This window comes from Eupeodes corollae, chromosome 2 (assembly GCF_945859685.1).
Source record: "Eupeodes corollae chromosome 2, idEupCoro1.1, whole genome shotgun sequence".
Lineage (NCBI taxonomy): Eukaryota > Metazoa > Arthropoda > Insecta > Diptera > Syrphidae > Eupeodes > Eupeodes corollae.
The window spans coordinates 22,193,640-22,204,748 of record NC_079148.1 but is presented as its reverse complement, the minus strand read 5'-3'; the positions used below and the strand labels follow the sequence as shown (position 1 = coordinate 22,204,748).

Here is an 11,109-nt window from a genome sequence, read left to right as displayed (position 1 = left end):
CTTTCACTCTGCAACTACAAATAATCAGATTGAACTCCTTCTGTGAGAGGTGGGGCTTGCATGTTAACATGCATACATTTTGAAACGCGTCAAAAAAAAGGCTGCCGGAAGAGAATTGGTCACTCAATAATAAACGTATTGAAGAAGTACAAGAGGGTAAATATCTTGGAGTTTTTTCACTTATAAACGGTGATTTTTTAAGAGCTTGAGAACTTTAAAAAAAAAAACGCGTAAAATTTGCAAAACTCATCGATTCTTTATTTGAAACGTTAGATTGGTCCATGACATTTACTTTTTGAAGATAATTTCATTTAAATGTTGACTGCGGCTGCGTCTTAGGTGGTCCATTCGGAAAGTCCAATTTTGGGTAACTTTTTCGAGCATTTCGGCCGGAATAGCCCGAATTTCTTCGGAAATGTTGTCTTCCAAAGCTGGAATAGTTGCTGGCTTATTTGTGTAGACTTTAGACTTGACGTAGCCCCACAAAAAATAGTCTAAAGGCGTCAAATCGCATGATCTTGGTGGCCAACTTACCGGTCCATTCCTTGAGATGAATTGTTCTCCGAAGTTTTCCCTCAAAACGGCCATAGAATCGCGAGCTGTGTGGCATGTAGCGCCATCTTGTTGAAACCACATGTCAACCAAGTTCAGTTCTTCCATTTTTGGCAACAAAAAGTTTGTTAGCATTGAACGATAGCGATCGCCATTCACCATAACGTTGCGTCCAACAGCATCTTTGAAAAAATACGGTCCAATGATTCCACCAGCGTACAAACCACACCAAACAGTGCATTTTTCGGGATGCATGGGCAGTTCTTGAACGGCTTCTGGTTGCTCTTCACTCCAAATGCGGCAATTTTGCTTATTTACGTAGCCATTCAACCAGAAATGAGCCTCATTGCTGAACAAAATTTGTCGATAAACACATTTCGAACCGAACACTGATTTTGGTAATAAAATTCAATGATTTGCAAGCGTTGCTCATTAGTAAGTCTATTCATGATGAAATGTCAAAGCATACTGAGCATCTTTCTCTTTGACACCATGTCTGAAATCCCGCGTGATCTGTCAAATACTAATGCATGAAAATCCTAACCTCAAAAAAATCACCCTTTAATTTAAATTTCTCTAAGTATGTCAAACAAAAAAGCAAAGATGCTAAAACTGCGTTGAGTTTATTATGGCCAAAGTTAGTTTCCAATCCAAAAATCGATCTTGTGTCAAATATCGGTGCTCAAGTTTTTGAATACTTGGCTTTCGGGGAGTTTGAAGCAATTCAAAAATATTTTTCCAAACGCTTGTTTAGATTACCAAATTCAACACCAAATTATGCTACGTGGAGTCTGGCATTACGCCAATATACATATACTCAAAATCTCAAAATGAACTCGGATTATTTGATAAGAGTGATGAAGAGGGATGAAAGACGTGTTCATAAAACCATCTTGCTAAGACTACTGCAACCTAATGCCACTCCTTTCAAAGAATGGAGTCAGCTAGTTATCTCACATGAAGCTTACTTTATTCGAGTCAAATGTAGATGAATTGAGCTCTATGTTTGCAAATATTACTTCTAAAATTGATGAAAGATATTGCAATCATCATCTCTCTAAAGCATCGTTAACATCCTCCAGGAATGCCTATAGGAACCTCAATCACCAATTACCATCAGAAGCTAACTATTTCAATAATGAATTATCGATCGAAGTCATATCTTTAGAGCACGAATTGAAATTTTAAATCTTAACTATGTGCCTCATCGAGCTGTTCTTCCACAAATTTATAATTTATGTAACAGAAAAGAAATAGAAGATATTCATCATTTTATTGCGGTATTCCCGATATTACAGGAAATTCGTCGATTACATTTAAATGAAAGCCATCTCACTGTAAACAGACTTCATTAGATATTAAATGGTTCGCTAGGATGGTCCACCCTATATAATTTCTGTAAGCACGCCCTACATTTCCGAAATAGTTTTCAAACGTAAAATCTAATCATTCCGTCAATTACCATTATTTAAAATATTTTAATTTTGTGTTTCAAATCACTTTAAAATTGTTAAACTTTTTATGTTTCAAATCATATTAAAATTGATATCTTTTTCAAAATTGTTAATGATTGCTTATCAAGTTTTTTCTATTGCTTAACTAATTTATTTTAGTATACGAATCCAACCAAATTGTTGTATTATTATAATTGTTTTTTTTTTTTTTTAATTTTCTAACATTTTTAAAATTAATTAATTAGTTCAATTATTTTACTTTTAATATTTTTCTTTTATTATAAAATGTCAAATCAGGCAGATGGAAGAATTGCCAAGTCCTCATTCTTAAGTAAGAATTATCGTTAAACATTAATTAGAAAAAAAAAAAGAATTTGTCTATCTATCTATTTATTTATTAAAACGAAGGTAATTTTTATGAAGTATTCTTTATTATGTCGGCAGTACCCCTGCGAATGTTGTCCCCCAAAGAGTCATCTTATTTTCAACGTAGACTAACGACTTCACATATTCAAATACAATATTGTCAAGCAGTGCAAAATTTCAGGATATTAGATTCCAATTCACAGGTCCTTAACGTAATACTTTACATTTAGGAAATGTTTTCTTCAATAAATCAATTGTGGCACGAGCTTTGTGAGAAGTTGCTCTACCATCATGTTGAAACCCCAGTAGAAAAGTTCCAGTCATCACGACTCGATAGCTGTCATCATTGATCATAAAGCAGACCATAAACAGTTAGTTTTTGTGGATGTATAGGTGTATCAACATTGGCTTGAGAATTATCATCACTCCAAGTCCAAACTGCATGTTTTTCAACAACGAACTTAGCCATGACTCTGATAAAAATTTCAAAGATTTTTGCAAATTTGTTCAAAGATACTTTCGAAGTACCGAACTCTTGTCAAACGCCTGAGTCATTGGCCCTCTCACAAAATTTCCCTCATTTAAATTCAATTCTTTGGATCTCTTAATCGTGAAATCGTTCGCAAAGCTTCAGAACTTGACGTTTGTTATAGCCCTGGTCCAGATGGTGTACCTTCTTAGACTTCAGTAAGGCCTTTGATAAATTGTGCCATAAAATGTTAACTTCCAAACTTAAATCCTAAGGCTTTAACGATAAATTCGTTAGTTGTGTTTGGTTGTACCTAAATAATAACAGCGTAGTTTTTAGGAATAAGCGGTCATCATATTTTTATACCAACTCTGGCGTACCACAAGATAGCCACTTAGGACCTTTACTGTTTATTTTAAGTTTATATAAGCTCTCATTACTAGGGATCTCCCGAAAAATCCTGATGATGTATTTTAAATTTTAAAAAGTCATCAAGCGCCTCTTAATGGGATGGATCAGATTTTTCGGGTTGGTTTAAAAAAAAAACAGCGATTGTTCCACAAGGCTGCGTTTTTAGCCCAGTAATGTTTGCTTTGTTTATCGACGACATTTTTGATGAACTTTCACGAGGAATACTCTTCGCCGATATCCAAGTGAAAGTTTTGCTATACGCGGACGATTTAGTTGTACTAGCTGAAAGTACCACAAGGTAGCCACTTAGGACCTTTACTGTTTATTTTGTACGTTAATGACTTACCTTCTATTATAAAACACTCATCTGTTTGAATTTACGATGATGACATTAAAATGTTCAAACGTATTGACTCACTTGACGACTGTTTACTCCTACAAGATGATCTAAATAGTTTTCGCGAATGGTGTTTTATAAATAAGCTTTTACTAAATATAGACAAATGTATATCGATGTGTTTTACACGCAAAAAAAATGTTTTGACTTTCAATTATCAATTAGACTCTTCTTATTTGACTAAACTCTCTACTTCCTCTGACCTACATACATTTATAGGTATTATTCTTGACTCAAAATTAACTTTCACAAATCATTATGACTATATTATTAAAAAAGCAAATAAGTCACACGGATTTATAAAACGGTTTTCACATGATTTTCACGACCCTTAAATTCTTAAACTTCTTTATATATCATTTGTAAGACCAATATTGGAATATGGCTGCATAATATGGGCTCCCTTTTATTCATTCCATATAAACAGAACAGGAGGAGTACGAACATTCATATGCGTCCGTTTCTTCACATGGTCCGATAGGCTCGAACTTCCACCGTACAATCACGCTCATAAATCTTCCATTGCTTTCTAAACACCGACAGTACATTCAGCTGTGCTTTATTATAAAATTAATCAATGGCTCAGTCATATCACCATCAATTTCGGAACAATTAAACTTTATTTATAGTCTTTCAACTATTAGAAGACAAGTTCCTTTACGTCCTACATCAAGCAGATCGAACTATGGTAAAAACCGTCCCTTCAACCAACCGTCCCTTTTACAACAAGTACTACTTTTTGGTATATTCCGTAAGCGATGATTTTAAAAGTAAAACATTTAAATTAAATTGTTTCAACACTTCAGTTTAGCTTCTTTTGTATGCAAATTGCTTAAAGCATTGTAAGTCTATTAATGTAAGATTAAATGTAATATTAGTCTAAAGTTCTAACGTTAGTTTGTTTAACGAATTCAATAAATAAAGACGTTACTCCACATACCAACTTCCCTGATGAAAAATAGGGTCAACGGCAAACTTGTCCCATTTACCGAGTTTCAGAAGCGTTTTATAAGCATCTGTATATTCACGTTGAAAAAAAAAACTGAAACTTAAAATAAATCCCATGACAAAATGGCCTACGGTTAAAATTTGTTGCCAACTTAAAGTTCTATACCTCTAAAAGAAACTACCCGTTAGATGCAGATGTTAGAGAACTATTACTTTACCTTAAGAGCCGTTTACTGCAAGACATTCAATCAAAACAATAAAATAATTTACACATTTTTAATGACAATATGTACCTATCAATATTAAAATACTCTAAAGAACACATTTAATTCAGCGACAGTTCAACAGTGGCAAAAATATTTTCCAATAAAAGTTTATACTAATAATATTAATAATACTAAATACAGCTATGTGAATGGAAACTTAACAATAACACTTCCTTTTCCTTCTACCACCTGAATCAAATCCTGAAGTGTCGATTTCATTTACCCCCAGCTTCACTGTATCCACCGAATAAAAATGGTTTGCAATACCTCGCTGATGGATTGGTAAATCAGTTTTACTCATCAGAAGTTCCATGCGATTCATGACCCTCTCCAGGAGCAAGTCGACTGCATGTCGAATATTTAAGCCAGTACAAGCACTTGTCTCTACATATGGCAGCTTATAACGATTTGCTACTTGTTGGATTTGTTCCTCACTCACAACTCTCTGATTATCCAGGTCGCATTTATTTCCGCACAGCACAACATCAGGATCTTCACAATAAGCGTGCATCTTAAGTTGTTCCAACCAATTGGTGACTTCCAAAAAAGATTTCTCATTTGTCAAATCGAATATCAAAAGAAAACCCATGGCATCTCGATAGAAGGCGGTTGTAAGACTTCGAAACCGCTCCTGACCAGCAGTATCCCAGAGTTGTAAGTGAATACGATGACTTCGTCCTTGTGTCGTGTACATCTAAATTATTAATACAGATCCATAAAATTCTTTGTCTTCGGGATTATAACAATATAAACTCACCACACGTTTCTCACGAAAGTCTATTCCAACTGTTGAAATGAAACGTGAATGGAATTTTCCATCTGTGTATTGATAGAGAAAGCTGGTTTTACCCACTCCAGAGTCTCCAAGGGCAAGGAACTTAATCAAATAATCATAGTCGATGGGAGGAAGCACAGATTTTGGTTTTTTGAGCATGATTTATTTTTGTATTTTATTTTTGTAGCAGAGTATCACAGTTTTTATTGTCAACAATATTATGTTTTTGTGTTATTCTGGAAAAAAGAAAAGCTATATTTAATAAGATACTTTGATCTGACAGAAATATGATTTATATCAACATTCTTCGGATTTAAAATGCCTCATGATAAATCTAGCAGACAAGAAGACATTTGTTAGGTTGACTCGCAGTGGCGTATACTTACTTTAAATCGTAGTACTTTAAAATAACTTTAAAATTTTTTAAAGCTTAGACTATTTTAATTATTTATTCATTCATACGACTGAATATTTTGGAAAGGAGTTATGAATAATTATCTCTTTCTTATTTATTAATCAATCAAAGTAAAATAAAAGTTAAAGGAAATGGTAAATGTGATACTTCCTTAAAATTAATTTCAATACATATTTAGATTAGATTTTTTTTCCTTATTTAATATTTCCTTGACTAAGACAGTAGTCAAACAATAAGTTCAAAAATGTAGGGTAATTAGTTACTTTAAAATTTAATTTCGTTTTTCGTAACTGCTAGTTTAAGTGGAAATAAAGTGTCCTCCAAGGTTTTGTTATTAGTATTTATTTTAAAGAAAGCAAGTACCCATTTAAAAACGAATTTAAAAAGGGTATAATTTCTTACGTTTTGAAAAATAAAAGCTGAGTTTAGTTTAGGTTAGGGCAACATTTTTTAAATTACTTTCTTTATAAAGTGCCTTATCTCCGTTTTTGTTTTTTGTTTAGATTCCAAAAGAATTAAAAAGGGACTGTTACCCACTCTGATAACTTTCTATTGATGCACGGTAAAGACTTTGCAATCTAAGATGTAAGTAACTGTTTTCTTTTGAGGTATATTGGAGAAGTTAAACAATAGAAGTATTTTTGGAAAGGCGCTGTCTTTATATGTGCAAAAAAAAATATTAACAACGACATTTATTACGAACTTTGAAATCAGTATTTTTCTTTGTTATCAAGATATTTAAGTCAAAATTCCATTTTAAGTACGCTTAAGTGTTTTTTTGTTTTAGGCTCTTACTTAATATTAGTTGGATTTTTTTTTTAATTTAACGAAATATTAATGACAAAAGTTTCTATAATAACATGAAAAAACTTCAACTTAATATTTTTCTTTGTTCTTCAGATACTTGAATTAAAAATGAATTTGTGGTGACTTTCCACATGCAGCGGCAACACTTGCCAACTAATCGACAGCTACATCAGTGCAATGGAACAAGAATAAATAAGCGACATCGTATGTTATACTACTGTTACTTTTTCATTTTTGTAAGCAGTAAACTGGAGAACAAGAAACAAAGCGATTCATCATTAATAAAATTAAATTGGGTGGCGCAACAGTCCGTTGTAAACCAGGGCCTAGTGACTTACAACTCTCAACCATTCCTGTGTGCGAGTACTGTTGTCAGGAATGGAAGGGACCTACAATTTTAGGCCGAATCCGAACGGCTAAATTGAGAAAACACTTTTTTATGACAAGAATTACTCTTGAAGGATTTGTCAATTCCTCGTAAAAGACAGTACCCGTGAAAAAAGTTAGGTGACACTGGCAGGGATTGAACCCAAGACCCCTTGCATGACAGTCCAACGCACTTTTTTTTTAATTCATTTTTATTAATTCAATCTTAAACCTATCTTAAAGACAACCTATCCTAGACAACATCATAAAACTAGCCTAATTATCCATATCTTACAACTAGCTTAATGGTCCCATACGGACACTCTAAGTTAAACTATAACACTTAAAATTAATGCCTTTCGGCCCTAAGATCTATTTTACTTCATTTAAATTTCATTTCATTTCTTTTTGTATTTATTAGAAAATTTGAACAAAAAACTAATATCAATATCCTTTTTTTATTTATTTTTACTTACAAACTACTTAAAGTTAGGTCCTTAAATAAAACTTAAAGCTAACTTAAACTACCTATTCTACCTATAAACTACTTAAAACTAGAACAACCACAGCAGCAAATCTAACGTTTTCGTTTTTATATTTTATTGTCTTTTTTGTACATTTTTTAATTTTTTTTTTGTTTTTTTTTTTTGTTTTTTATATTCCATGTTTTTTTTTTTAATTTCTTTAGTTTTTTATTTTTTTTTTTCTATTTTTTTTGTGCCACCATGCCTATTCTACTTAAAACAAAACCCTAAAACTATAAAACAAGTATGTAAGCCGGCCAAGGCTTAAAACCCCATCCCGACTACCAACTATCAAGTGCCGATTGAAGCCACCAAAACTGGTTCTCCTGCTTCACCCTATCACTTCGGTCCCGCTCGGACACAGCCCTACTGAACCGAAGGAGCTCTGCTCCGCCTTGTGCCATGACGTCCCGATTGTACAGGAGTCGCCTATCCACGGTTCGTCGTCTGACGTGGTAGATTAACGGAACTGCCAATCTATCCTGTATCAGACCGCATTTGTCTAAAAAGAGGAATGCCCCTGGTGGAATAAAGCCGCTCAAGCGTGCACTTTCAAAATACTCGTCGTTCGGATAAAACGCCCCGAAAATTAAATTGTTAGTCGAAGACATAGCTCTTGGAATGTGACCTCGAACGAGTTTTATCACGAAATTGTCAATTCTGTTGATTCGAGCCCCGTTGTATAGGACCTCGTTGGAAAAGTAATGCACATAAGAAGATTCGGCTGTTCGATATAAGCCGGTACAGCGTCGTAAACACTGCCGCTCGAACACCCGAAACATCTCCATCTGGGAAGGGGCAACGTTGAACCCCACAGGACAACCATACACGATCATTGGCCGTATGAGGGCCATGTAGCAAATTACCTTCACTCTGGGGTCAAGCCGACTGCTAAAAAACAGCCGTTTTGTCAGAGCGAAAGCTCCTCTGGCCCTGGTCAGAGCAGCATTTATATGTCTGTCGAAATATAAATACTAATCTAACCAGATACCGAAGTACTTCACTACACTTTTGCTCGCTAATGGCTGCCCGTGAAGATCAACGATGACCATCTTGCGCCAATTCTTGCACGTATCCCTCGTGGCCCTAGCCAACGGAACAGAATTGTCTCTGACTTTTGGACATTTATTTTCAGTTTCCAGTCGTCGCAATATCGCTGAACCTTGTCGAAATCACGCTGCAAGAGAATTCTAATAACTTCAACCTTTCGGGCCGTTCTGTACGCAATTAGATCGTCGGCGTACGCAATTGCCTTTGTAAGACTACCTATCAGATCGCTGGTGTAAATGCTGAAGAGAATCGGCGAATTCACCGCTCCCTGTTGAAGACCATTTTTAATTGAGAATGTTGTGGTAGACGTTACATTGCCACTTTTGACAACAAACTTTCTACCGTTAAGCATATCATAAAGTATGTACAACAATGGCTTGCTTATGCCAAGCCTGCTCAGTTTTAGGTAAAGACCCTCTAACCATACGGTGTCAAAGGCCTTTTCCAAATCAACCAGAACAGCACCTGTGCATTGTTGTTTTGATTTATTCCATTGGATATCAGAAACGAGTTTAGACGCAGCATGAATTGTGTCATGACCCGCCTTGAACCCGAACTGTTTATCCGGAATAATTTTTTAATTAAATTAATTAATTAATTAAAAGTGATTAAGTAGGGCTCTGTTTTCCAGGTCGTGGTTGGGGCGAATGCTAACATTCACCTTGTACACTTGCTGGAAAGCAGCTCCCACCGCCTCCACTTTTTCCTACGGATCTTCAATTATGTAAAAGTCATCGTCAAAGATGGCTTCCTCTGGATCTATTTGCGCTGTCCTGAGTACGTCTCTGTTCTCTTCAGTTCTTTGGAGTTAAAGACACGTTTTTTTTCCTGAATATCTTGTTGATTTTGGGGAACATACTAGGGTCACTCGAATTAACTGACCGGATCTTGCGGTCCCAGTACTTGTTTATTGATAACCTGTAGTTCTCCTTAATCAACAGATTGACATTTTTTATTGACTACTTCAGTGTCCTAACCTCCAAGTCGTGTGGGTCTGTAAGTCGTCTGTGCAAGTTTTTGAGTCTTGTCAGTAAGCCACTCTTGTGCTTTCGCAGTGCGTCAATTGTCGCGTTTCTGTAAGCGTCCATTTGGTCCCGTTCTCTGTACTTTGGGATTGTTCGTTCCATCGTTCGTTTTATTGTTTCGTCCATCTGTTGTAAATGTTGGTCAATTTCTGTATTTGTCAGGTTTCTGTTGTTTGGTGGGGCTATGTCACTCGAACGAAGTTCTCTCGCTAAGGCGTTGGTGAAACGAGGCCAACGCATCTTACTGTAATTGTAAGAGTGCGTTGCAACGTATTCCTCCAACTCCACGCGTTCGTTCGAATCTGCATTACAGCAGCCAGTCCGCAGTGATCACTGTAGTACTCGACTGTCTGTAAGCAGTTTCGCGGGTGATTATCCACTTTGTCTGTAACTGTCAGTCTGGTGTCGTACAGCAAAAGGTCCAGAAAGGAGCCGCTTCTTGGATACGATGGCCTTTCAGTAGCCAGCAGGTCGACGCCATATTCAACGCTGTAAAGATTCATCAAATTAAAAAGATGATTACCTCTGGGATTACTATGTTGATTTCCCCAATCTTCATGTTTTGCGTTCAAATCACCGGCCAAGATGAAATAGTTTTCTTCCAAGCTCAGTTTAAGTTCCCTAAAAACAATCTCGAGTTCTGATGCAAAGTAAGTGACCTGCGGAGCTCCAGCCGCATAAGCCTCAATCATATACATCCGCTTCCCTTGAGAGAGAGAGATGCATACAACGCAAACTTCTAGCGTCTTGAGCTTTCGCAATTCATTGTTGTATATGACTTTATAATTAATGCCTTTTCGTATAAAGAGAGCGACACCGCCCCCTTGAGTGGAGTCGGGCCGGTCTCTTCTGACGATATTGTAATTTTTATGAGTCAATTTGTGTTTGTGGTTTAGCTTAGTTTCGCTAGCCATAAACACATCGGGACTGTAGTCTTTCAACAATTGGAACATATTGGCTCTTCGTTCAATCCTAATCAGTGAATTTACATTCACAGCTAGGACTTTTAGGCGCGTCTCCGGCAGCGCGCCCATTATGGTCTAAATTGCGCCAGGCCAGGCAACAAAGAGTAGAGATGATCTACCCTTTTGCCTTGCTCCTTTATCTGACTTTGCAGTCCTGTTAGTTGACCTTGAATGCTCAACAACAAGGCTACAATGTCAGGCTGCACCTCTGGTGCCTTAGGCACAGAGGCCTTTGGGGCAACCGTTGGTGGAGCCTGTCTCGTGTTCTCATTCCCTGACACCATTTGGGCGTAGGAAAATTTGGGATCCACGAATTTTT

General features: G+C 36.1%; 1 protein-coding gene across 2 annotated transcripts in view; it reads right to left on the bottom strand.

Moving 5' to 3' along the window:
* Nucleotides 1-4,892: 4,892 nt before the first annotated feature.
* The window catches only part of LOC129948387 (ras-related protein Rab-27A), a 29,651-nt gene continuing 23,434 nt past the window's right edge, over nucleotides 4,893-11,109 (bottom strand). For both annotated transcript variants that reach the window (XM_056059369.1, XM_056059370.1), the window contains exons 2-3: nucleotides 5,621-5,874; nucleotides 4,893-5,557 (exon numbers count right to left, since the gene is read on the bottom strand). In XM_056059369.1, the coding sequence (XP_055915344.1) occupies nucleotides 5,021-5,557; nucleotides 5,621-5,797 (714 nt within the window). In that variant the 5' untranslated portion in view covers nucleotides 5,798-5,874 and the 3' untranslated portion in view covers nucleotides 4,893-5,020. The remainder of the gene's footprint in view (nucleotides 5,558-5,620; nucleotides 5,875-11,109) is intronic.